Raw genomic sequence first — 26612 nt, forward strand, 5'->3', positions numbered from 1 at the left:
TGTGTGCAGGGCTGCAGCTGAGCTACAACACACACACACACTGATCTTCTGCTGCTGCTGCTGCTTGGTCCTGTGACTTCAGCTCTGACTTTACTCTCCGGTGAGTTGATTTAAATTCAGATTTCAGGTTTCAAGTTTTCAGATTCTCCTCAACTCAACCGGACGACGATGTGAAGCTCAGACGTGTGTGTGTGTGTGTGTGAAGCTGCCGAGGCGTCAGTGTTGTGTTGTTGTATCTGAGTAAAGAGGTCAGAGGTCAAAGTGTCATGGAAACAGCTGATAGTAAAACTATTTGAGCTCAGAGAAGAGGAAGCAGGTCGCTTAGTGTGGAGAGCTTCGTCTGAGCTCGGTGCTAAATGCTAACCTGTCATGGAGTCACCGTGTGTTTACTGAGGTTCTTTATACTTTAATCAAGTTTTTTTTAATTTTCTGACACTGTCTACTTTCAGTCCATTCACAACATTTCAGATGAAACACTTCACCTCCTTCAGAACAGCTGGATCAAAGCTGTTTACAGCTGTTTGACTGATGAGGTCACTCAGCTGGTTCAAGTCAAAGAGCTGAAACGTCGACACCAACGACCTCTGTTTGAGTTAAAACCAACGACCCGGATAATCACAGACTCTATTATTGTGTTAGTTATGAATTGATTATACAGAAAATGAATTGCTCATTTGTGAATCCAGGAAATCATTTGAGAAATATCAAATATTTTATGGCTCCAGTTTCTTCAACGTGAGAATTTCTTTGCTTTTTCATTTTGTTTTTAAGATGGTTTTGAAATGTGGACTCTTGGCTGGAAATAACCGGGCTGATGACCTCAATGTTGTTTCTTTTTTTTGACAATTAAATATCAAATTATTATTAAATATTCAAGGAAATTATCAGAATGTAAGTTATATTTATAGAATAGTTTAATTGGCGTCAAACACTAATCTGCAAAACCAAAATGCTGCTTACACATTATGAGCAATGAATGATGATTTCCATTTTTCATAGCTTTATTTAGGCTACATATTTTTACTCAAGTAACATTTTCATTTTTGAGGATCTTTGTTGTAATGAGGTGTCAGAAATAAACTTTTTGCATCTTTAAGAGGAAAATCTAAATCATTTCATCATTTCATTTTAGTGACTCAGTGCTGTTTGCAGCGGTGAAGTAAATCATCACAGAATCTACACAACTAGAGACAAACACATCAGGTGAATGTTTAGTAATTTCTTTCACTTTTATAACTGCACTGAGTGACGTCACAGCGCGTACCTTCTATCTACGCGTATCTATCTATCTATCTATCTATCTATCTATCTATCTATCTATCTATCTATCTATCTATCTATCTATCTATCTATCTATCTATCTGTCTTATTTCTTGTCAAAATGTCTCATTTCTAATCAAAACTAATCTCTTTTCACTTAAAATAAGACTCATCACCTAAAAATGAACTTGTTTTTAGATCATTTTCATTTGTTTCAAAGTTATTTTCATTTGAAATACAGTACAGTAAGTAGAAAAATCTGCCAGTGTGCTTGTAATACTGTAAGAAAGAAAAACTTGCTCCAGATTTTTCTACTTATTTCAAATATGTGAAAATATGCTTGAAAGAAGTAAAAAAAAGTGGCTGAAAACAAGCTACTTTTTACTGTAATGTGATGAGTCTTATTTCACTGTATAATGAGATTTGTTTTGACTAGAAATAAATATTCTCTGTAAGATTTTGAGTTTTTGCAGTGTATTATACCAACCAAACAGAAACTGAAGTGTAAAGTTATGACTCTGTGTGATTTCCTTCATCAGAGCGATGGAAGCAGCCGATGGGATGGATGAAGACGACCTGCTGGACCGAGATGTCCAGATGATGATAGAGGAGTCGTGTCAGCTGACGGCAGCGGCGAGGTACCAACAGGAAGCAGCTTCATCATCAGCTCCACCTGTCACATAACGTGTTCTCTTTTCTTCTAAAAACTGACCTTGATCTTCTTTTTTGTTCAGGACTGAAGCTGTGAAGGTCGTAGACGCCATCGAACGAGGTACAAGGTTTTTTTTTTTTTTTGCCCATATGCAACTCATACCATGCCACCATAAATAACAACTCTGCAGAGGCTCGGCATATCATTCAAAAAGTACTGCACAGGGAATCATTTATTGTGCTTATACCTTTCTTGTTTATTTGTCCTAAACAGCCAACAGCGAGTATCACTGCTGTTATAGTAGTAAATTATAATTTAAAGGGTCTCGGACATGTAATGTTTAAATACTCACATTCTTATCTTTCGCCTCCCACCGACCCTCCCAGATCACCAATTCTTCTCACCATCTCCCTTTTCTCCCAGTGTATGGAACTTTAGAGTCAGAAACATTTTTGTCAAACTTTATTTGTTCCACCATTTCAATAATTTATTTTTAGATGTGAAGAATGTGAAGTCTGAAAATACATTTGTTAAATTTTGAATAGTTTGGGGTATTTTTATTGGGGGGGGGGTGGGCAAGTCATGTTTTTCAGAAATTGGGGGATCTGCACCCATGGTTGTCACATATAGTACATAATAATTATTTTTGTTTGAAATTTGTTTTATTTGGATAAAACCCCTTGAGATGTATCATCTCGTTTTCGAGGGGGTCCAAACATATAGACAAACATAGATTCAACAGACAAACATGTTCTCAACAATATAGAAAAACAAACAGACAAATAAACAAACAAAACAAGCAAACCAAAAGACAAAAACAATAGTACAAACAAGGACAAACCACAGTTATTGTAACTACATTGGGACAAAACAAAACAACCATAGTAGGGCCACAAAGGTCAACACTGGGACTAAAATGACAGTATATAATGATTAGTAACAGATCAACAAATCAGAAATGCGTCTTCAGTGAAAACAGGAACAGGTCACCATGAGATGAGAAGACAGAGCTTGAAAATACCAAGAGAGGAACTGGATCTGATATTAGCAGGAAGGTTGTTCCAATCAGCAGGTGCTTTAAACATAAAAGCTCTTCTACCAAATGATTTAATGACATTGGGAACAGAAAAAAAGGGCTGCGATTAATGTCTAATATGATAACTTGTTGTATATGGTGTAAGATACTGCTGTAGATAGGATGGGTAATTAAAATAAATGCATTTGTATATCAGCTGTAACCAGTGCATGTGTCTTCTCATGTTCAATGTTGGCCAGTTGAGTCTAGTGTACATTGTGCAGTGATGAGTAAGAAAAGGACATCCAAGGACAAATCTACAGAGTCTGTTATAGGCTATGTTGAGTGAGGCAAGGTCTGATTTATGGGCACTTTGATATATAACATCACAATAATCTATAATTGGGAGTATAAGTTGAGTGGCCAGTTTCTTACGTACATTAAATGAGAAACAAGTACGAGAACGACACAACATATTAATCCCCAATGTTCAAATATAACCTATATGATGATGAATTTAACAACCTGGGTCTTAACAGTAGTAAAACCTTCTCTCTGTCTCTGCAGGCGACATGTCGTCTCTGCAGGAGCTCTCAGATTTCCCAGCATCCTTCAGTGCGGTGGACGAGCGCGGCTGGTTCCCTCTGCACCGGGCGGCGGTGCAGCCTCGGCTGTCGGTGCTGGAGGCGGTGCTGTACGGTGGGTAAGAGGTCCAAACTTCATCTCATATGACTACAAACACTAGATGGCAGCACAACCAGAGGCTGTCGTCATGACGACTCAACTCAACCAGATAGAAACCAAGATAACCAGTTTGCTTCTGGAGATTATTAAAAACAAACATTTCATTATAAGCTTATATTTACTCATACCCCTTCAAACCCACTTTTTTCCCCCAATTGATTCGCTATAAACAATTCTAATTCAGTCATTCATGCTAAAAGATTGATATTTCAAGCATTAAATCTGGACTTTTCTCAATTTGATAAGATAATTGTGTTTTTATTTTCAATATTTTTGATGTTTTGTGGAAAAACAAACAGTTTGACAGTCAGAACGTTTGACTCCCTGATGAAGGCTTGATGCCGAAACGCGTCGTAGTCATTTTAAACATGTCATTGTGACAATGCCAGATTAATTAAAGGCATTTTTATTAACTCAAGACAGTGCCTTGGAGGTTTTTCTTTGTTTTTCCACTTCCCTGGGATCCCTCTCCAAAGAGCACCTCTAGATTTATGAAAGAAGTCCACATAGCGCTCCTCGTTTTGAACATGTTTTGTTGCTCTGAGATCAACAGGACTCTCCTAATGAGAGGATCTTACCAACTTTTAGACAAATCTTGAACAGTTTAAGTTCATAATATTGCATGTTGAGTTTCTCCATCAGGCTGTAAAACGGTTGTTCTTGGTGCTGAGATTCATTTTTGAGCTGAACTCAGTGAAATGAAGTGAAGGTTGTTTTGTGTGTTTCAGCCTCGTTCAGTCTGACTCTGGAGGAAACGACTCCCGAGGGTGAAACCTTCCTCACTCTGGCCGTGAACGCCGGTTTGGAGGAGAACGTGAAGATGCTGCTGGACCACGGAGCTTCTCCTCACACCACCAACACCAAGAACGAGTCTCCGCTGCTTCTAGGTCAGAACACATCTGTCAACAACGCTCACCTGTTGGTCTGCACTGCAAAAACTCAAAATCTTTCCAAGAATATTTGTCTTATTTCTTGTCAAAATGTCTCATTTCTTGTCAAAACTAATCTCTTTTCACTTAAACTAAGACTCATCACCTAAAAATTAACTTGTTTTTAGATACATTTCACTTGTTTCAAACACATTTCCACTTGAAATAAGTAGAAAAATCTGCCAGTGAAAGCAGAGAAAGTTTTTTGTGCTTGTAATAAGGAAGAAATTTGCTCCACTATCGGATTTTTCTACTTATTTCAAGTGAAAATCTGCTTGAAAGAAGTAAAAAGTGTCTAAAAACAAGCTGCTTTTAATGTGATGAGTCTTATTTTAAGTAGAATGAGACTTGTTTTGACTAGAAATTACATTTTTGACTTGAAATGAGACGAATATTCTTGGTAAGATTTTGAGTTTTTGCAGTGTGTCTGACCTGTCCGTCCTCCCTGCAGCGGTCAGAGCCGGATCAGGGCGGATGGTTTCCTGTCTGATAGCTGCAGGAGCGCGGGTGGAGCAGGTGTGTCTGAAGAAGTGGACGGCCGTGCACGAGGCCTCGCGGTGCGGCTGCGTCCGCGTCATGGAGCTGCTGCTGCAGAACGGAGGCCGGGTCTCCGAGGCCGACCAGTACGGAGTCACTCCTCTGGGCATCGCTGCAGAATACAGCCACCCCGAGGTGCTGGAGCTGCTCATCAAACATGGTGAACCACCACAACTCCTCACTACTCCTCACAACTCCTCCTATGTCGATTGTTGTCCCGTTCCCACTACCTCCATGTGAACAGTGGATCTGATCATCATCAATTTGTTCTGAATACAAAATGATTCATAATGATGGTTTAATATCACGACATTTCTAGAGTTTTGACCTCCAATCTTTCTAATTTCCAGTCCTTTTTTTTTTATATATATCTCAGACCTAAAAAAGAGAAGAAGAGTTCTTCTGCAGCCTTTGTTGGTTGGACCAGATTTTCTCTTCAGACCCTGTTCAGAAACTTAAAGTCCCAGTATGTAACTTATTTGGCTTTTTATTAGCAAAAATCAAATCTGTCTTTCATAAATCCGTATTTCACTGAAGGTGAATCACAGCTGCATCCAAATGAAAGCTTTCTGGTTCCTTAGAACGAGTTGTTACAAGTCGTTACAAATACATAAGTGGGCGACGCACCGAACCGAGGCGGCCATGTTGCATCGCCATTTTTTTTTTCACGTCGAGTGGCAGCGTGACCGTAGGTAACCACGGAAACTCAGCGGAGCTGTGGGCTCGGCCTGTTAAAACTGTCACCACTGTGTAGTGTGAGGAAGGACGGAGGCACTGGTGTTGCATTCAGGTGCAGTCAGGCAGACGGCCGTACATGCAGTGTCTGTTGTCTGTCTGACGTCTGCCCCATTTCATGTGAATGCAACATCAAGAATACGTTAAGATATGCAACCGCACCACTAGATGGGGGGAATTCCTACATATTATACCTTTAAACAACAGAGAAAAGAACAGCCCTTGATCCAAAAGTCCAACATTTCCTGTATCGTGACAGGATTGTACGTCAGTGGTAACTGGGTGTCGTTAAACTGGACCTTTGTGGTGAAGAAGTTTCATCATGCATCTGAAATAATTGTGGTTCAGCAAACTGGTTCTTAGAAGGTTCATAAGCAGCTTTTGCTTCTTCTTGGTGGATGAATGTTGTTCACCAGACCAGATGATTTGCAGCTGGACGAAGTGAAGAAAGATCAAGATCTGATCAACTGTTCGTTCTGCTTCCACGTTCAAGGTGCTGATGTAAACGCTCAGGCGCCCAACGGCGACAGCGTCCTGTACGACGCTGCGGGTTCAGGGAATCCAGACTGCATCGACATCCTGCTGCAGCACGGAGCGAATCCCAACATCCTCAACCTGAGCTCCCAGCTGCCCGTCCACCACGCCGCCTACGAAGGCCACTACCTGTGAGTCGGTCAAAGCTAGGTAACAAAGCTTTACCTGCTGAAATGTAGAACCACGTAATAAGACATAAAACTCTTTATTGATCCCACATGTGGGAAATTCTCTCAGTGGCAAAGAGTACAGGATGCGTAAAGAAATAAGGAATAAAATATAAAGGAGAATATAAACAATATGTACTGTTATGTACAAAAAATATTGAAGTAGAAAACTATATATACATGTTGTTTGGTCAAAGATATTGCACAGTGTGGGTGGTCATGAAGAACAAATCAAAAAAGTAAAAGTATGGCTTGTATGAGTGAGGAAGGTAAAAATACACAAGAATAAATTATGCAGAAAAGAAACAAACTTTAAAAGTACAACCGGGTGAGGTAAAGGAGTGTAATGGAGAAAGTGGCTTGTGCAAAAGTTGGCAGATCCGTAGTGCAATAATTTAAAGAATTTAAAGAATTTAAAGAATTTAAAGAAGAAATAAGAATTTAAAGAAATAAAGTCCAGAGTGCAGGTTATTATGGGTCAGACTGGTGTTGCACAGTCTGATGGCAGCTGGAATGAATCACCTGCGATACCGTTGTTTCCTGCAGCGAGGGTAATGATCCAACATCTCAGAGACTCTGCTGTTCAGAGGTTTCAGACTCTAACATTGAGCTTTGCCATGATTCTTCAGATTTTAGCATCTAGTTACAGTTTTATTTTCTTCAACCAAATGTCCATAAGAAAATAGCTGGTTTTAACTCTTCAGATTTTTAGAGGTCAGTCCGTCATGACTTTATGTTGCTATCTCTCAACTTATTATTTATTTTATTTTTTGGCTTAATTTCTTAATTATTGGATACTTGTTTCTTTCTATGACTCTGAAACCATGAAGAGCTCTAATAGATATAATGGAATATTGAATTAAAGGGTATAGGCATCTATAAGCTAGAAAGCTTCAGCATACACCTTTTCGATCTATTTATGAACTAGTTGAACGAATGATGGTATTATTGAAGGTTGACTGACTGTGATTGACGCTCAACTGTAAACAATTTTGTGTAAAAGATCGAATAAACTACTACTACTACTTTAGGTCAGTTTAAGAAAAAATTACTTAAAAGAATAGTTCACCCAAAATTGAAATTTCACTCATTATCTCCTCCCCCTCATGTGGACTAAGGGCTGGGAGAAGTTTCAGAGTCCTCCATGGCTTCTCTGAGTTACAGGGGGTCTCAGTAATCGCACTGACGCCGGCGCAAATCTCGCAAGATTTGGACGGACCAGAAAGAGGAGCTTCCGCTACGAAACAAGCTTGAAATATAGACTTATTTAATTTTTTTCGGAACAATTTCGCATTTCGGGGCTTCAACACAAGACGGACATTACATACGAGCAGCATGGAGGTATTTGGATGTTTTTTGGTGTGTCTTTTTGGACGAAGAAAGTTGGTATCCATTAACAACCATTATATGGACAAATACTGCTGCACGGAGCCCCGCTGTAACTCAGAGAAGCCACGGAGGACTCTGAAACTTCTCCCAGCCCTTAGTCCACATGAGGGTGAGTAGATAATGAGTGAAATTTCAATTTTGAGTAAACTATCCCTTTAAAAAAAGTCACATCCAAACCTTGACCTCTAAGTAAAGTACGACTCTGTGAAATGTTCAGACCGTCCAGTTTCATTCATGTTTCCAGATGTTTTCCACCGTTCCTTCCCCAGAGCTCTGAGGATCTTGATCCCCATCACCACGCGCCGGGCGCTGCGTCTGTCGGGCCACAGCCCCGTGCACTCGGCCGCCGACGGAGGCCACGCCCACTGTCTGGAGCTGCTGCTGCAGAGAGGCTTCCACGTCGACGCGCTGCTGGCCGCTCACATCTCAGACAACTACGGGGACATGAGGAGAACCCCGCTGTACTTCGCCGTCTCCAACGGCGACGCCGCCTGCACCGAGATGCTGCTGAAGGGCGGGGCCAAACCCGACCTGGACCCCCTGTGCTGCCTCCTGGTGGCGGTGCGGTCCGGCCGCTACGAGATCGTGAAGCTGCTGCTGGCGGCCGGAGCCGACGTCAACTGTTACTTCACGGTGGTGAACGACACGGCGTTCCCCACGGCGCTGCAGTACTGCCTGAGGGACGAGGTGATGATGAGGCTGCTGCTCAACAACGGCTACGACGCCGCAAAGTGTTTCTGCTGTAACCACGACGACGACTGGGAGGAGCTCAGCGAGTCTGACTACGCAGAACATCGGGACGAAAAAGTCGCAGTGAGTTCTTTAAATCAAAGAGTGAAATTATGTTTCACAACATCAATCAAAAAACGATAAAATACGATACAAATTACTTTATTAATCCCCAAAGGTAAATTCGTAACGTATCGTATTGTAACGCTTCAAATCGCATTGTAACGTATCGTACTGTACTGTATCTTATCGTATTATAACTTATCATATCATACTGTATCGTATCGCATTGTAACGTATCGTATCGTATCTTACCCTATCGTATCATACTGTATCATACTGTATCGTATTGTATGTAATGTAACGTATCGTATCGTTTCGCATCGCATCTTACCCTATTGTATCATACCATATCATACCATATCATACCATATCATACTGTATCGTATCATAACGTATCATAGCGTATCGTATTGTATCGTATCAGTTTTCCAGAAAATAATGTTTGGAACTTGATGCAAAAGACAGAATAAATAATATTCATGGTGTTTACCATCCAGACCAGACTGACAGACTGATGCTCAGTAGAGAACATAGGATTTTTATTTGTCTCTAAGGTTATGAAAAATATACAGAACCTGTTTGTACCAAACTTGGCGGAGGGATGAGTCACGGATCAGCAATGAACTGAATACATTTTGCCGCAGTTGCAGCAACATTTAGAAGATTTACTATGAATTTAAAGTCTGGTGTATGTTATTTGACGGTGGCCTCAGTGGAGCTCCTGGCTCAACATTTAGCAAACCATCAATATCAAACATTTGGTGGATCCTACTTCTTAAAAATAAGGCTTTGCAACTTCTTTTGATCTTATATCACAATAAAAGGAATGTATTTAACCTGTGAACTGTGGGTCGGTCAGAACAAGACGTCTAAATAAGTCTCTCACTTTTAAGAAACTTTGATTGAGATTTTTCCCTTTCCAAAAAAATACTGGATTATAGTCAAACCTAAACTCCTGCTGGTGACCCCTAGAGGCTGCAGGGTTTATTACAGATAAAAGAGGATTCTAGTCAAGTTAAAGATACATTGTGTAGGAATGACTCCCATCTAGCGTTGTTGTATATCACGAGCAACTCAATCGTATTTTTCATGCTGCATTCACTTGAAATAGGGCAGACGGCAGACGGACGACAGCCGCTGCACGTAACGGCATAAACAAGCCTCTATGTAAACAAGTGGTCCGTCAGCACGAGGCAAAACAACACACGTGACAATATGTTGTCATGGCGATGTGGTATTGTTTTACCGTCTTTCTGGACTTCTGTGACTAAAATGACATCTGGTTTGTTACCGACGGCCGTCTGCCCGACTGCAGGTGAATGCAGCATCAGTGTAACGCTCCATTCCTCCTCACTGCGTTACCACGGTGACTTTTCACAGACGCCACCTCCACCTGAGCCGACAGCTCCGGTGTCTCCGCTGAGTTTCCGTGGTTTCCTACCGTCACGCTGCCACTGAACGTAAAAACATGGAGACACCACATGGCAGCAGCACCGAGCTTACCCGCTCCATGGAGATATGAATGATATGAACGGCTCATTCAGAGCTGAAAGGAACACTTCACTTTGTTGATGGGGGGATTACTGGTTAATGAAAAACAGACTGAAGAACCAAATAATCAATTTTCGTGAATAGATAACAGGAGAAGTTACACAATGTACCTTTAAATAAATGGTTATCCTTTGTAAATTGCCTAAACGTATCAATTAATTACTTGTGTGTCTCATGAATCTCGTCCAGTTCTGTGACTTCGTCAGCGTCTCCTGGCTGGTGAACCTGGTGGGTCGAGTCGTGTCCGTGCTCCTGGAGTACGTCGGCCAGGTTTCTCTCTGCGGGAAACTGAGGAAGCTCCTGGAGAAGCACAAAGAGTGGCCTCACATCCACTGGACCACAGGTCAGTTCAACAACCAGCTGGTCAGTGATGTGTTCAATCAATGTCACCTCCTCCACTGCAAAAACTCAAAATCTCACCAAGAATATTTGTCTTATTCCTAGTTAAAATGTCATTTCTAGTCAAAACAAATCTCATTCTACTTAAAATAAGACTCATCACATTAAAAAGTAGCTTGTTTTTTAGACACTTTTTACGTCTTTTAAGGATATTTTCACTTGAAATAAGTAGAAAAATCTGATAGTGGAGCAAGTTTTTCTTTCTTATTACAAGCACAAAAAACGTGCTTTGACTGGCAGATTTTTCTACTTATTTCAAGAGAAAATTAGTTTGAAACAAGAGAAAATGATCTAAAAAGAAGTAGATTTTTAGGTAATTAATTTTATTTTAAGTGGAGAGAGATTAGTTTTGACTAGAAATGAGACATTTTGACAAGAAATAGGACAAATATTCTTGGAAAGATTTGGATTTTTTGTTTTTGCAGTGTCCTCGGTACGAACCAACCGTCCTCTGTGTCCTCTGTTTCCTAGGTAACCCTCGCTCTCTGTCCCACCTGAGCAGAGTGGTGATCCGCCGACACCTGAGCTGCTCCGGCCTGACGGCGGTCCACCTGCCCAACCGGCTGAGGGACTACCTGCTGTTCAAAGACAGCGACCTGTACGCCAAAGTCATCTGCAGGGAGGACTGACTGAGGGTTCGATTCCTCCTCATCCACTGAGTCTTAAACATTAGCAACCAGTTGTTTTTCTTTGATTCTTCTACATTTTTTTTGACTTTTGTAAATATGTTTTTACTGTATTTTATTAAACCTTTATGTTATTACAATATATTTTTGTGCGAACCATCAATACTGAACCAAATGTTTGTGTTTTCTTTGCATTATTATTATTCAAGGTCTGAAAAGACTTGATATTTTTATTATTTAGACTAGTTTAGTCATTAGCCAATAAAAGCTCTAAACGACAATATTTTTTTTTTCAATTTTCGGAGAAATGTTGTTGGTAGTTGATAGAATAAAACAAAAGAAAAGTAATTTAATTTTACTCAAACACATACATATAAATAGTAAAACCAGAGAAACTGATCATTTTGGGAGTGGTCTCTTAATTTTTTCCAGAGCGTGGCCTTTTCTTTAGGTCAGAGTATCAGTAAGGTCCCTGTAATTCCTCCTCTAAAGTGTCTGCATCAAATTAAAGTCTCCAAATAACATAAATAAACATGTTAAAATGGCATTCCTTATACTAACTGAATGCCAGTCCAATTAAGAGTGGAGAATTTCAGTCTGAACCAAAGTGTTGGTGATGTCGGGTCCTTTATCTCCATCTAGCGGCGACTGGAGGAACTGCAGCTGCTCAGTTCCCTGAACACAACACAACACAACACAACACAACACAACACAACACAACACAACACAACACAACACAACACAACACAACACAACACAACACAACACAACACAACACAACACAACACAACACAACACAACACTAGGACCATGTGAACACAGTGTGATCTGCGTCCTCTTGATGACCGACTAAATTTAACCTCCTGACCTGCAGAACAACAACAGACAGCAACAACAATGACTCGGCTCTAGATTCTGGCAGGTCACCCAGGAACCTGACACCAGAGCAAGGTCACGTTGTTTTGAACGACCTCCAAAAAAACAGTGGAAGTCACGTCAGCTCTCAGGCAGCAGCAGCAGCAGCAGGTGTGTTAATGTGCTAAAACAAAGCACAGCGCACACACACACACACACACACACACACACACACACACACACACACACACACACACACACACACACACACACACACACACACACACATTAGAGCGAGACAATAAAGCGAGGAATGTGTTACAACCACAGGCTTTGTCAGTTGAATCAATGAGATTTAAATCTTCAGTTTCTTTCTGTTTCCTTTTCACACAAATATAAACCTGTTGTATCAGCTGACTGACGTCTGCACATCCACCTGCTGCCACATCCTAACTGCAAAGGGTGGCAATTAATTAATGATTTTTAATTAATGATGATTATATTTATATACAGCCCTGGAAAAAATTAAGGGACCACTCCCAAAATGATCAGCTTCTCTGGTTTTACTATTTATAGGTATGTGGTTGAGTAAAATTAAATTATTATTTTTTTGTTTTATTCTATCAACTACCGACAACATTTCTCCCAAAATTGAAAAAAGAAATATTGTCATTTAGAGCTTTTATTGGCTAATGACTAAACTAAATGTCTAAATTACAAAAATATCAAGTCTTTTTTTTTTTGCTTTTAAGAAACATTTTGTGAAAGTGCTCTCTTATTTTTTTCCAAAAAATATAAGAGAGCACTTTCACAAAATGTTTCATAAAAGCATCCCTACATGTATGACAGTCATTCTTTTCTTTTCCTGAGTTAAAATATTCTTGCTGTGTTGTTTAGGAACATGTTTTCTTTGCATTATTATTATTCAATGTCTGAAGAGACTTGATATTTTTGTTATTTAGACTAGTTTAGTCATTAGCCAATAAAAGCTCTAAACGACAATTTTTTTTTTTTTTAAATTTTGGGAGAAATGTTGTTTGTAGTTGATAGAATAATAAAAAATAAAAAAAGTAATTTAATTTTACTCAAACACATACCTATAAATAGTAAAACCAGAGAAACTGATCATTTTGGGAGTGGTCTGTTAATTTTTTTCCAGAGCTGTATATTTACTGTATAGTATATATAAGAATGTCACTGTACTAGCTGTATATGTGACAAATAAAGTACCTTTACCTTTATATTGAGCAGTGTTACTAAGGACGGGAACAGCTGCATGACAACAAACAGCACCGACACCAACAGATCAACCTTATTGATCACATCTGGCAGCAGCTGCTTTTCTCTGATGAGCTCCGTTATAAGAGCACGCACGGCTGTAAAATGAGCACATGTGATTATAAATAGACGCTGACAACACTGCTGCCAACAAAAACTAGAGAGGAGATAATCTCCACCCTGCTTCAGCTCCTACACAGCTGAATAACTGAGATGTTTCACTACAACAACAGTTAGTAGCTTCATAGCTGGAGGGTTGCTCCAAACTGAAGCTCAGAGAAACGCACACTGTTTAATCAAGGTTATTTATATAAGATTATACATATAGCTCTGTCTTTTATGGAGCAGTTTATTTGAGTATAAACCATCCATGGGGTCACAGAGCTTATGAAAGAGCTCCCTCCATGTTGGACGCGTTGTTCCCTCCGAAGGTAAACACTGGGGAGATGCTTTGGCAGCTCGTCAGTGTCCTTAAGAGCTCTTGGTATTTTTTAATAATAATAAATAAGACACTTTTTGTGGATCGCACGTGCAAAGTGCTTCACTGCAGGGACACAAATGTGGAAAAAGTACAACAACAAAAACATAAAAAGGCGAAAGATGCACCAACACCAAAAAGAGCATAATCAGCCGAAAGTGAAACATCTTGAAAAAGCTGCAAAATGCAAAAGGAAAATAAAAAGATTGATAAAAGAGTAGGAGGAATAAAAACAGATTTTATATTCCCCACAACTTTAAAAAGGAGAAACTACAAAAAAGTCCCAGATATCTTGCATCATTAATGCAAACACTAAACATAAACATGATCGAATATAACTATATTATATAACTATAATATAATGATGAATATAACTTAATGGGATAAAACCAAGCTATAAAAGTTATTTTTAAAAAAAGCAAGAAAGTTATAAGAAAAACAAAGCTAATATGGAAGAAAACTGGAAGCTGCAGTTCCTCTCCCAACCACTAGAGTGACTCTCATGTTAAAGTGTCCTTTAAAGGGATAGTTCAACATTTTGGCAAATTGGCCCATTGCCATAATCCCTATAGTCATTCACCACGCTATGAGATAATAACACAACGTTACCAGACAGAGTTGTTTTAGAGGGAAATTCATGTAAAACCGCTGGTGCACGTTGCCTTCAGGGACAGTTTTTCATCATCAGTCTCTGTATTTCCCTCTAAAACAACTCTGTGTGGTAACGTTGTGTTATTATCTCATAGCGTGGTGAATGTGCAGGTCACAACTTGTCCACCAGAGCGTTGTGGAGTTGTTGGATTGTGTATTTGATGAGTTTGATGAGGGAAACCAAGAAATCCCATAATGAGCCTCCGTAGCGTAGCTCTGAGTAGCTCGAGGCTCTGCTCCGCCATTCTAAAAATAGCTTGCACCGACAATTAAAGGCAACAAACCTACAAGTGCTATGACTATAGGGATTATGGCAATGGGCCAATTTGCCAAAATGTTGAACTTTCCCTTTAACTTCACAGCAGAACTAAACATGTTTACAGACGTCTCCGCTCCAAACAGGCCCCTCCTCTTTGTCCATTTCAGGATCAGCTGGGAATTTGGGGGCGGAGTCAGAGGCTTCAAACACTTGGACATGTTAAAGCCCATGCAGCTGATCAGCAGAGATCTGGAGGTCAAAGCTCAAATTTACAGCGGCTTTAGGACGAAGAGTGATGTCGTGTCACTCAGAGTCTTTTCACTTCACACATGTAACACGATACAGCTTGTTAAACCACACACTCAGGGATGGCTGCGTGTTGTCTTGGCAACCACACACACACAACAAACCAGTCGCTGCTGATGAAGACGGCGATTAGACGCTCCAGAGGAGACACTGTCTTTTTATCTGATTGGCACCAGGACGGTTTATTTTATCCGTGTATTAGTTGACACGATTGTGGAGATAAAAAAACAAGTCACTGGTTTATTTTCTCTTCCATCAAATGTCCTTAAAGGGATAGTTCACCCCAAATTGAAATTTCACTCATTATCTACTCACCTGCATGTGGACTAAGGGCTGGGAGAAGTTTCAGAGTCCTCCGTGGCTTCTCTGAGTTGCAGGGGGTCTCGGCATAGCAGTGCATGTCCAATTTCGCATTTCGGGGCTTCAATACAAGGCAGACATTACATACGAGCAGCATGGAGGTATTTGGATGTTTTTTGGTGTGTCTTTTTGTTACGAAGACAGTTGGTATCCATTTGCAACCGTTATATGGACGTGCACTGCTATGCCACCCGAGACCCCCTGCACTGCAAAAAACTCAAAATCTTTCCAAGAATATTTGTCTTATTTCTTGTCAAAATGTCTCATTTCTAGTCAAAACTAATCTCTTTCCACTTAAAATAAGACTCATCACCTAAAAATCAACTTGTTTTTAGATCAAACAAATTTTCATTTGAAATAAGTAGAAAAATCTGCCAGTGAAAGCAAGTTTTTTGTGCTTGTAATAAGAAAGAAAAACTTGCTCCACTATCAGATTTTTCTACTTATTTCAAGTGAAAATCTGCTTGAAAGAAGTAAAAAGTGTCTAAAAACAAGCTGCTTTTTTAATGTAATGAGTTTTATTTTAAGTAGAATGAGATTTGTTTTGACTAGAAATGAAACATTTTTACTAGAAATAAGACAAATATTCTTAATAAGCCACGGATAACTCTGAAACTACTCCCAGCCCTTAGTCGACATGAGGGTGAGTAGATCAATTTAAATTTTGGGTGAACTATCCCTTTAAGGACGTTGATGCAGATGGTTTTAACTCTTCAGATTCCTCCAGGTCGGTCCGTCCTGACTTGATGATGATGTTGTTTCATCCTGGTGTAAACACGGGTCGTCCTCGCTGCCAGCCAGAGCTGCACTGCACTGAACATAATCCCATCATGATCCCCCGGGGGAGAACAAGTGTTTCCCCGACAACAACACCCGACCCGACACAACCACGTTACATAACCACGTCTCCTGTGTCTCCCCACAGAGTTTTGTTCCCTTCCCTTCCTTTCTTTTCTTTCTCTCGATGCACGAGTCTCTGATGATGGTGATGAGCGCTCGGCGTGGGCCACTCAGAGGACTCGCATTCCTGCAGTAAGCCTATCTCATTGAGCCCATGCAGCCGGTCCATCCAACACCCTAAAAAAAGACAGACAGCACCATCAGAGGCACGGAGGAGGGATCCTCCCCCTCCTCTGGCAGCTGGGACCAGCGGAGGAACAAGAAGTCAACAGAACAGTCGCCCCGGAGCATCCCTGATGGAGGACGAGCCAGCCAACAAGCAGGACAGACCCAGATCTAGACATCGACCCGGCAACTGCAGGACGGTTTAATCAAGTTTCACCGAAGAGTAAAAGGCAAGGCAAGGCAATTTTATTTGTTCTGTATAGCCCGTTTTTACCAACAATTTGTCTCAAAGGGCTTTACATGGCATCGTAACAACATCCTCTGTCCTTAGACCCTCACATCCACTGAGTTTCAACAAGTTTGAGCTTTTCCAAAAAACATCTGTGGAGTTCGTTCGTTCGACCCGGCAACTGCAGGACGGTTTAATCAAGTTTCACCGAAGAGTATAAAAGAGTTTCAACAAGTTTGGGCTTTCCAAAAAAACATCTGTGGAGTTCGTTCGTTCGTTCGTTTGGACGCCGGCGTTGAAACCATGAGTACCTTTGGGTACGGCCGGGAGCTGAAGAAGTCCTACGAGGAGGTGGACGAGGACGAGCTGCTGGCCTCGCTGTCCTACGAGGAGCTGCAGGAGCTGGAGAAGGAGCTGGCCGACCTCGACCCCGACAACAACGTCCCCATCGGCCTCAGGCAGAAAGACCAGACCGCCAAGACCCCCACGGGGACGTTCGACCGGGACGCTCTGCTGAAGTACTGGGAGGTGGAGAACAAGAAGCTGCACGAGGACGAGAAGGTGGAGTCCAACGGTGTGCAGCAGGTGGGAAATGTTTAGGGAGGTTTTTTGATTCCTTCATGCAGATTTTAAGGCCGGATGCAACAGGTTTTTACTAATTTAACACGATCTGCATCTTGGTTTTCATGTTTCGAAGGTCAAACAGGAGTTGTTTTTGCTTGCACCTGCACAATATTGTATCTTTGACAGGATAAAACCTGATCAAATGTCCACATTGATTGATTTTTACTTAAAGTTTATTAGGAAATGAACCAAAACCAGAGGCTGTATAAAGGACAAGACATAAAAAAACAACTCTGTGGACAGAAATTCAGTTGTTTGATGCCAAAATAGGTTTAAAGCTGCACTATTATTTTTCATATCTTTAGTAAACTGCAAAAACTCAAAATCTTACCAAGAATATTTGTCTTATTTCTTGTCAAAATGTCTATTTTCTACTCAATACTAACCTCTTTCCACTTAAAATAAGACTCATAGCCTAAAATCAATCTTGTTTTTAGATAATTTTCACTTGAAATAAGTAGAAAAATCTGCCAGTGAAAGCAGGGTTTTTGTGCTTGTAATAAGAAAGAAAAACTTGCTCCACTATCAGATTTTTCTACTTATTTCAAGTGAAAATCTGCTTGAAAGAAGTAAAAAGTGTCTAAAAACAAGCTACTTTTAATGTGATGAGTCTTATTTTAAATATAATGAGGTTTGTAGCGACTAGAAACAAGACTTTGAGTTTTTGCAGTGAACAACAACAACACGTGATCTGAAAAGGCTCAGTCATGATTTGGAGAGAATTTATAACCACTCTGCAGGTCTTTTATTTTGTAGTGTTGGTTCACAGTCTCGGTTCAGTTCTGGTTTCCATCAAACGAGCTCTAATAAACAAAGTGTGGAAAATCATCCCAGCAGCAAAACAGCAGATAGACGGAGGACAGAGGACATGCAGAGTGAACATATCTGAGTGACCTTTCAAAATAAATCTGCAGCAGATCAAGAAGCCAAACTACTTATTTCTTTTTCTTTTTTTTTTATTAACAAAAAATCTGAAAACAGATTCAGTTCCAGTTTGGGATTGCACTACTTGCACTGCTGTATTTATATCCTTATATGTCCTGGGTAATGAGCAGACTGGTCTGGTGAAGGTTTTCTCAGCTTGGCTTTAAAGACAACAAGTTTAAGACAAAAAGATCACCATAGAAACTGGACGTCTAACTGTCTGTGTTCATCTCAAGTAGACGAGGGCTAAAAAAAAAGGCTGTCAAAGACAAGAACTTGACCTATTACAACAACTCCTCTGTTGCTGCTTTTAATAACTAAAAACTTCTGATAGTATGAATCTGAAAAATGTGGTTTTCATGCAAAGCTTTTCACTTTGGGTCCAGTTGGAAAATGAGTCTTTATTATGCATAACGACGTAGAAACTGTCACATGTTTCCATTTCATTTGCAAGTGTTGCTGGAAAATGGGCTATAAATAAAGGCTGTCTGAGAAATGCCAGCTTTAATGACTGTCTGCCAGCGCTGGAGAGGGTTCTTAATTAAAAGCCCCGGGGCTGGAGAATGTCAGGGTTCGACCTCATTTTCTGTTCTGTTATCATCCGCAGGAGGGGCGGCCGGATAAGAGCAGGGAGGAACGAGTGTCGGCCACCGGGGGCAACACCGGAAAGACGCCGGGAAGTGACAAGAAGAAAGTTTTAAACAAAGAGAAGAAAGCGCAGAGTGCTTCTGGAAAAACTGATGCAAAGGTAGACGAGGCGGAGAAGAAAGACGAGTGTAAAAAGGCGTCTCCCATCCTTTTATTTTGCTTGAGTGGAAGCATCAGAGATATAATTCCGCCTCGTGAAGCCATTAGACGCCCCTCAGAATTCCTCAACTCTCAGTCAGGTTATAAATAGTTTGACTTCTTCACCGATGGTTGATAAGACTGATCGGATAGAGAGACGTCCGTTAGAACAGTGGTTCTCAACCTTTTTTACATCAAGGACCCCTAAATTGACACAAATTAGACCACGGACCCCCATTGGACCAAATTTAGAAGTAAACACCAGAAATATACAAATATTTGTTCTGAGACTGAAGAACATTACTTGTTTATACTTTTAATGTGGGGGGCTGGAGAATGTCAGGGTTCGACCTAATTTTTTTATTTTATTTATTTTTATTTATTGTGAAACACAAGACAAACAACACAACGGACATACAGCAATGGATACAGAAGATGTGCGTGTGTAGTTCGAGTGCAGTGTAGTGTGGTGATGGTAATAGTGCAAAGATAAGGAAAGAAATTAAAGAATCATGACGGTGACATAGGTCGCAATAACAAACACGATACAAAGGGTAGCAGGGACAACAGCTATGACAGCAAACATATAGCAAACATAACTCACAACAGTACTGATGACAGCATTAATTCTGGAGGTGAGAAGGAAGAAAAGGGGACAGCCAGGATAAAGGATGAAATAATGAAACTATGAAACAAGGGAAGAGGGAGCAGAGGATGGATGCTTAAGTGGACCTAATTTTCTGTTCTGTTATCATCCGCAGGAGGAGCGGCCGGATAAGAGCAGGGAGGAACGAGTGTCGGCCACCGGAAAGACGCCGGGAAGTGACAAGAAGAAAGTTTTAAACAAAGAGAAGAAAGCGCCGAGTGCTTCTGGAAAAGCTGATGCAAAGGTAGACGAGGCGGAGAAGAAAGACGAGTGTAAAAAGGCGGCGTCTCCGATCAGGGGTAAATGTCCGCAAAGGAACGGGCAGTTGAAAAGCTCGAGGGGCGAATCGAAGCCGACCGAGACCACAGACCAAAACCTGAACACCACCTCTGACCGGCCGAGCGGGAACCCCATCGTCCTGGACGAAGCTCTGGAGCAGATCCTCGGAGACGATCCGGCCACGAGCGAAGTCAACCTCAACAACATCGAGGACATCTCCCAGGAGACGCTGCTTCGTTTCGCCGAGGCCTTGTGCACAAACACGCACGTGCACGTCTTCAGCCTGGCCAACACCCACGCCGACGACCGAGTCGCCTTCGCCGTCTCCAAGATGCTCCGGGAAAACCGCTCCATCAGGAACCTGAACATCGAGTCCAACTTCGTGTCGGGTCAGGGCATCCTGGCTCTGCTGGCGGCGCTGCAGCACAACCGCACGCTGGTGGAGCTGCGCTTCCACAACCAGAGGCACATCTGTGGCGGCAAGGTGGAGATGGAGATGGTCCAGCTGCTGAGGGAGAACAACACGCTGCTGAAGCTCGGCTACCAGTTCGACCTCCCGGGGCCCAGGATGACGGCGACCGGCATCTTGACGCGCAACCAGGACCGACAGCGCCAGAGGAGGCTTCAGCAGAAGAAGGAGGAGCAGAGTCCTCCAGAGGCGACTCAGCAAGTTCCCGCTTCGACTGCAGAGAAGAGGCCGTTGAAGAAGCCGTTACAATCCTCTAAGACTGTTGAGAAGCAGAAGAAAAACCCTCCTGCTGCTCCTGCTCCTCCTCCTGCTCCTCCTTCATCCCTAGACCCGCCCACGAGGAAGATCGCCGAAATGGTGAAACAGCACGAAGGCTCCAACGGCACGAAGACTCAGTCCAACCAGAGGAAACAGATCAGGACGAAGAACCTGAAGAACGGCGCCAACGAGAAGGAGAGCGCCGACATCCTGAAGGACCTGAAGAACGCCCTGAAGCCGTCGTCGCTGCTGCAGAGGAAACGAGAGGAAGCGGCCAAGCCGCCGCCGCCGCAGAGGTCCGGCCGCGACGACCTGATGGCGGCGATCCGCGGGAGCAGCGTCAGGTCCTTAAAGAGGGTAAGACTTCCTGCGAGGCCGGGACCGATCTATATTTGGGTTTGAAGGGAATTTTGTTTTGCTTTGCCCATTGCCATAGCAGGAAGTGTATGGGTAGTGTTAGCCTGCCTCCACCTAAAGTCGCTAATTAGCTTAGCTCAAACACTGTAAGTGTATAGGTAGTGTTAGCCTGCCTGCACCTGAAGTCGCTAATTAGCTTAGCTCAAACACTGGAAGTGTATAGGTAGTGTTAGCCTGCCTCCACCTAAAGTCGCTAATTAGCTTAGCTCAAACACTGGAAGTGTATAGGTAGTGTTAGCCTGCCTCCTACCCGAGCCGAAAGCAGCAGTCAGAAGCTGATTTCAATTTAGCTCTAAACTCTGTAAATATATCACTTTATCCACATTTCAAACATGTTTAGGTGAGAAAGTAGCCGTTTAGATCAGCAGTGTGTCGTTAATTTGTCTAAATACCAGCTGTTTACAATTTTGTTCAGACGAATTTGGCGCTACTCAAGCTAGCCGTTGTGACCGACGCACTTCCGGTTACTTTCACAAAATAAAACACCCATTGCCCTTTACATACAGAAAACCATGACGATAGAATTTGTGCTTTTACTTTGAAACAGGAAGCTAACCTACCCTCGATGTAGCTAGCTTGAACCAAAATAAACCGTCTTTGCTTGAACCCTCCGTTTTGACCGATCTCGTCCCGTTAGCGGCATTTGACCGCTCAAGATGCCTTACCGGAGAGTTTTGTCAGCTCTGAGACGAAGATCGGCCCGCCGGTTTCCGTTTAGAGTTGCTGAAGAGTTTCTCTGATGACTTTAGGTGGAGGCAGGCTAACACTACCCATACACTTCCAGTGTTTGAGCTAAGCTAATTACGGGCGATACGGACTCTCCCCGGGACCGATCTATATTAGGGTTTGAAGGGAATTTTGTTTTGCTTGAGTGGAAGCATCAGAGATATAATTCAGCCTCGTGAAGCCATTAGACGCCCGCTGCTCGGAGCCGGCTGTCATCGCTCCGGTCTGAGAATTCCTCAACTCTCAGACAGGTTATAAATAGTTTGACTTCTTCACCGGTGGTTGATAAGACTGATCGGTGGGAGAGAGACGTCCGTTAGAAGAACCGATGAGGAACAAGCAGGGTTTCATAGTATAAGACATGTTTATAGGACAGTGTGTAAGTGTGTTCCTCACTTTGTAAAATCCAATTGTGTGAAGAGTCATCAACACAACATGGTGAACCATTAAACTTCAGGGTTAAAGCAGATATCAGTGGAATGTTTTTGTTAATATAAGTCCTAAATAGTCCTATTTTCCGTCAGCAATCACTTACATGAAGTATTTCAGCCTAAACACGAGTCTCTCCGTCACTCTGCTCTGCTGTAACCCGAGGAGAAAATTTTCCTTGTGGGATACAAGTGTTATCCAATGAGGGGAGAGAACGGCATGAAGGGCTGTGTGTGCAGCCAAGGGATGCGCGTGAATGTGGTGACGTAGCACGAGGACCAATTGATGCCTGACAAGGGCGGGGGCTGCTAACTCATGGTGCGTTCACGGAAACTCGTACTTTGTGTTTTTCCTTCCTGTGAAGTCATACCAGTTCGATCTGGTACGAGTTCACGGGTCGGAAGTTACGAGTGGCCGTTATAGGGAACTTTCACAGACAACAGGACGGTAAAAACACGAGCTACGGGTTACCTGGAACGCTACCAAGTCGTAGTTGTGACTTGAAGCTGTAACTTACGGTTTCAAAAGCCTGCCTTGAACGCAGCATTAGCCGAAACGGCCGTGCCGCTGTTATCTGCTTTAAGTCTTCAGGTCAGACTCTGAGGGGGTCACGGTCGGGGTGAGATGTTCAGTGATTAACAGCAACTCTCCAGGGTATCAGCGAAAAACTCAGGTTTAATTAATTTTTAGTTTAGTGTGTTGATTTCAGTCTTGTAAAAACAAGTACAATAGACAAATATAAAAAAATATAGATACAAAACAAAACAAAGCAATACAATGCAACGAATGCACGAAAAGGTGTAGGCTGAAGCATCTTATTTTGACTACCCTTCTTAGAGGGATAGTTCAACATTTTGGCAAATTGGCCCATTGCCATAATCCCTATAGTCATAGCAGTAGGTTTGTTAACTTTAATTGTCGGTGCAAGCTGTTTTTAGAACGGCGGAGCAGAGCCGTGAGCTGCTCAGAGCTACGCTATACGGAGGCTCATGGGATTTCTTGGTTTCCCTCATCAAACTCATCAAATACACAATCCAACAACTCCACAACGCTCTGGTGGACAAGTGGTGACCTGCACATTCACCACACTATGAGATAATAACACAACGTTACCAGACAGAGTTGTTTTAGAGGGAAATACATGCAAAACCACTGATGCACGTTGCCTTCAGGGACAGTTTTTCATCAACAGTCTCTGTATTTCCCTCTAACAAGTCTGTCTGGTAACGTTCTGTTATTATCCCATAGTGCATATTCTACATACAGCAGTTTATGAGCACACTGGTATTTAGAATTCAGTTTTATATTTATAAATAATATTATTTTTAAATACGTTTTTAAATCTGTTAAGTGTGTTATGCAGTTTGATTTCTATTTCTAGATTATTCCATTGATTGGTTTAAAGGGTGTTCAGGGAACAAGGAGTCAGAGATTTAATACAGTTTGAATAAATACAGATGAACCTGAAGTGCACACGGCCTTTCACTTAATTATTAATTTTCACTATTTTCAAAAGTAATCCTTTGTTTTCACACATTCAGAATTGGTGGTAGCAGTTTACTTCAAAGCTTTTATGCAACTCCAATTATGAACTATTGTATGGAAGCTGATATTGATAATTTCATATTTTGCTTTATCCCTTTTTGCTTTACCCCTTTATTCACTTGTTTTAAAAAAAGACATTAAGCTAATTTGTTCAGGAAACAGAAAACTTTGTTTCAGTCAAAATCTGCTTCCCTACATATACATTATTATTACATTACATTGTTTTCTCAATCTTATCATTTAGTTATAATTGGACTACAAAATTGAAGCCCTCTCCAATCTTCCATACAATAACCACAGGTGTAATTCAAATAAGGATTTTACTCTATTTAATTTACTTTATATTTTCGTTAATAACCGATGTCTGAATTTGCTTATTTATTTTTTATAAAATGATTGATCACCTATCTGTCGTTTTATAATCTGAATGAGTGTGTGCTGTTTGTCGTTGCAGGTGGATCCGTGACACACCTGAACTTCAGCGACCTCAACTCTTCTCACTTTGTTGTTGAAATATTTGATTTTTACTTCACATTGAACGTCACTTTTTAACAGTTTGTATTTGAACTCGTCACATTGAAGCAGCCGACTGCACTTCTCCATGTTTCAGCTACCATTATTATTAATATTATAAATAATTATTAATATTATCATTGTTGTTGTTTTGTTACTGTGTGGAATCAACTGTGAAAACTGATGTGTAGAGAAATAAAAGTTCATGTTCTGACTCAGTTTACATGAGTTTACTCACTTCTTCTTTTGACTCAGGATTAAAATAATGTTCAAGATACTTTACAGATGAATCTTTATTTATTTTAATAAGCTTAAAGTTGCAGTAGCTCTTGAATTAAATGCAGGAAAAGCATTATATTTAAAGGAATGCACCAACATTTTTTTTCGTGTCTTGCCTCACTCCCGAGTCCATGACCAGCAGATAGACACCATCCTTTCCACTGTGCGTGCAGTAACAAGGGAGATAGAGCCGTATCGCCCGTAATTAGCTTAGCTCAAACACTGGAAGTGTATGGGTAGTGTTAGCCTGCCTCCTACCCGAGCCGAAATTAAATTTTAGCACTAAACTCTGTAAATATATCACTTAATCGACATTTCAAACATTTTTAGGCGAGAAAGTAGCCGTTTAGATCAGCAGTGTGTCGTTAATTTGTCTAAATACCAGCTGTTTACAATTTTGTTCTGACGAATTTGACGCTACTCAAGCTAGCCGTTGTGACCAACGCACTTCCAGTTACTTTCACAAAATAAAACACCCGTTGCCCTTTACATACAGAAAACCATGACGATAGAATTTGTGCTTTTACTTTGAAATAGGAAGCTAACCTACCCTCGATGTAGCTAGCTTGAACCAAAATAAACCGTCTTTGCTTGAACCCTCCGTTTTGACCGATCTGGTCCCGTTAGCGGCATTTGACCACTCAGGATGCCTTACCGGAGAGTTTTGTCAGCTCTGAGACGAAGATCGGCCCGCCGGTTTCCCTTTAGAGTTGCTGAAGAGTTTCTCTGATGACTTTAGGTGGAGGCAGGCTAACACTACCTATACACTTCCAGTGTTTGAGCTAAGCTAATTAGCGACTTTAGGTGGAGGCAGGCTAACACTACCCATACACTTCCAGTGTTTGAGCTAAGCTAATTACGGGTGATACGGCTCTATCTCCCTTGTTACTGCACGCACAGTGGAAAGGATGGTATCTATCTGCTGGTCATGGACTCAGGAGTGAGGCAAGACACGTTAAAAAAAAAAAATGTTGGCGTATCCCTTTAAGCTCAGATTTGTCCTCAGTTTCAGTCGTTTGCTGCTTTTAACTTTCCGTTTTCTCTTCAACTGATCAAGAAACTGCATCGTTACTTGGGTTGATGTTAATTGATGATCCGAATCAATTCTGTTTATAGAAACTTAAATGAAATTATTTGTTTTCACTGAATTCTGGATTGAAAACAGAAAGTGAATATCATAAAACAATAAAAATAAACGGAAACTAAAATGAACTTTATTTGATTGAAACTGTATTTTGATCCTGACTGTAAATATTTCACAAAATCACATTCAGTTCCAGGTTTGTCTGAGTGAAGTTGTTATTTTAAATAAATGTAACTGTATGTGATATGCTGAGCTTGTGTAATGTGTAATTATAAATAAACAGAGTGTGTGTTGACACACAGAGGATCAGCCCACTGTGTTGTCTCATAACAGGCCACTCACAGAGGGATTACACTCCACTACGACCCACAGAGATGTTACATGATCACAGTGAAGCAGCTGCTGCACGTTGTCCGTCAACACACACACACACACACACACACACACACACACACAGGTGACAGATACCGTCAGATTTACACTGTGCAAGTCCAAGTGATTTCTTCTCAACTTGTTTTGCAAAAGGAAAAAATTATGATTTTCCACCAAAGTCAAGACCCAGGTCGTTTTCCTCTGTAAATCCTTCAAAAATAAAATGAAATTTAAACCTAAATATACAGGTAAATGAGCAAATACATGTTTTTCTACCCCTCAAACTTTGTGTTTTTCTTAATAAAGTTGTAATTTTATAAAGTTTCACTGAATTAGAATCACCACAACATCAGCTAATTACACATTTCAATCAATAAAGACTTTCTGTGGAGTATAATAGTTATTAATGACCCATAAAACAACAAATGGACCTCAAATTTGTCCTTGATC

At 41.2% G+C, this 26612-nt stretch overlaps 2 protein-coding genes across 2 annotated transcripts; both read left to right on the forward strand.

The window, feature by feature from the left end:
• The first annotated feature begins 50 nt into the window (after nt 1-50).
• On the forward strand, nt 51-11468 carry asb15a (ankyrin repeat and SOCS box containing 15a). Its single transcript, XM_085780256.1, has 10 exons — nt 51-100; nt 1800-1898; nt 1995-2032; nt 3495-3626; nt 4400-4558; nt 5052-5297; nt 6366-6537; nt 8232-8775; nt 10495-10648; nt 11176-11468. Exons 2-10 carry the CDS (start codon nt 1804-1806, stop codon nt 11331-11333), a joined length of 1698 nt encoding a protein of 565 aa, XP_085636382.1. The 5' UTR covers nt 51-100; nt 1800-1803; the 3' UTR covers nt 11334-11468.
• A 5233-nt stretch (nt 11469-16701) lies between these two features.
• lmod2a (leiomodin 2 (cardiac) a) lies at nt 16702-24644 on the forward strand. Its single transcript, XM_085780272.1, has 5 exons — nt 16702-16812; nt 17035-17396; nt 18970-19107; nt 20036-21154; nt 24369-24644. Exons 2-5 carry the CDS (start codon nt 17115-17117, stop codon nt 24378-24380), a joined length of 1551 nt encoding a protein of 516 aa, XP_085636398.1. The 5' UTR covers nt 16702-16812; nt 17035-17114; the 3' UTR covers nt 24381-24644.
• The last annotated feature ends 1968 nt before the right edge of the window (nt 24645-26612 follow it).

The sequence above is a fragment of the Trachurus japonicus genome, chromosome 6 (assembly GCF_045865225.1).
Source record: "Trachurus japonicus isolate A0001 chromosome 6, Traja_1.0".
Classification (NCBI taxonomy): domain Eukaryota; kingdom Metazoa; phylum Chordata; class Actinopteri; order Carangiformes; family Carangidae; genus Trachurus; species Trachurus japonicus.

Bases quoted from the DNA above. Each gene is read 5' to 3' on its own strand.
- asb15a (XM_085780256.1), top strand. From the start codon at position 1,804: ATGGAAGCAGCCGATGGGATGGATGAAGACGACCTGCTGGACCGAGAT. The intron at 4,559-5,051 runs GTCAGAACACAT...TCCTCCCTGCAG, and splicing joins CGAGTCTCCGCTGCTTCTAG to CGGTCAGAGCCGGATCAGGG. The intron at 10,649-11,175 runs GTCAGTTCAACA...TCTGTTTCCTAG, and splicing joins TCACATCCACTGGACCACAG to GTAACCCTCGCTCTCTGTCC.
- lmod2a (XM_085780272.1), top strand. From the start codon at position 17,115: ATGAGTACCTTTGGGTACGGCCGGGAGCTGAAGAAGTCCTACGAGGAG. The intron at 17,397-18,969 runs GTGGGAAATGTT...CATCCGCAGGAG, and splicing joins AGTCCAACGGTGTGCAGCAG to GGGCGGCCGGATAAGAGCAG. The intron at 19,108-20,035 runs GTAGACGAGGCG...GCTGATGCAAAG, and splicing joins CTGGAAAAACTGATGCAAAG to GTAGACGAGGCGGAGAAGAA.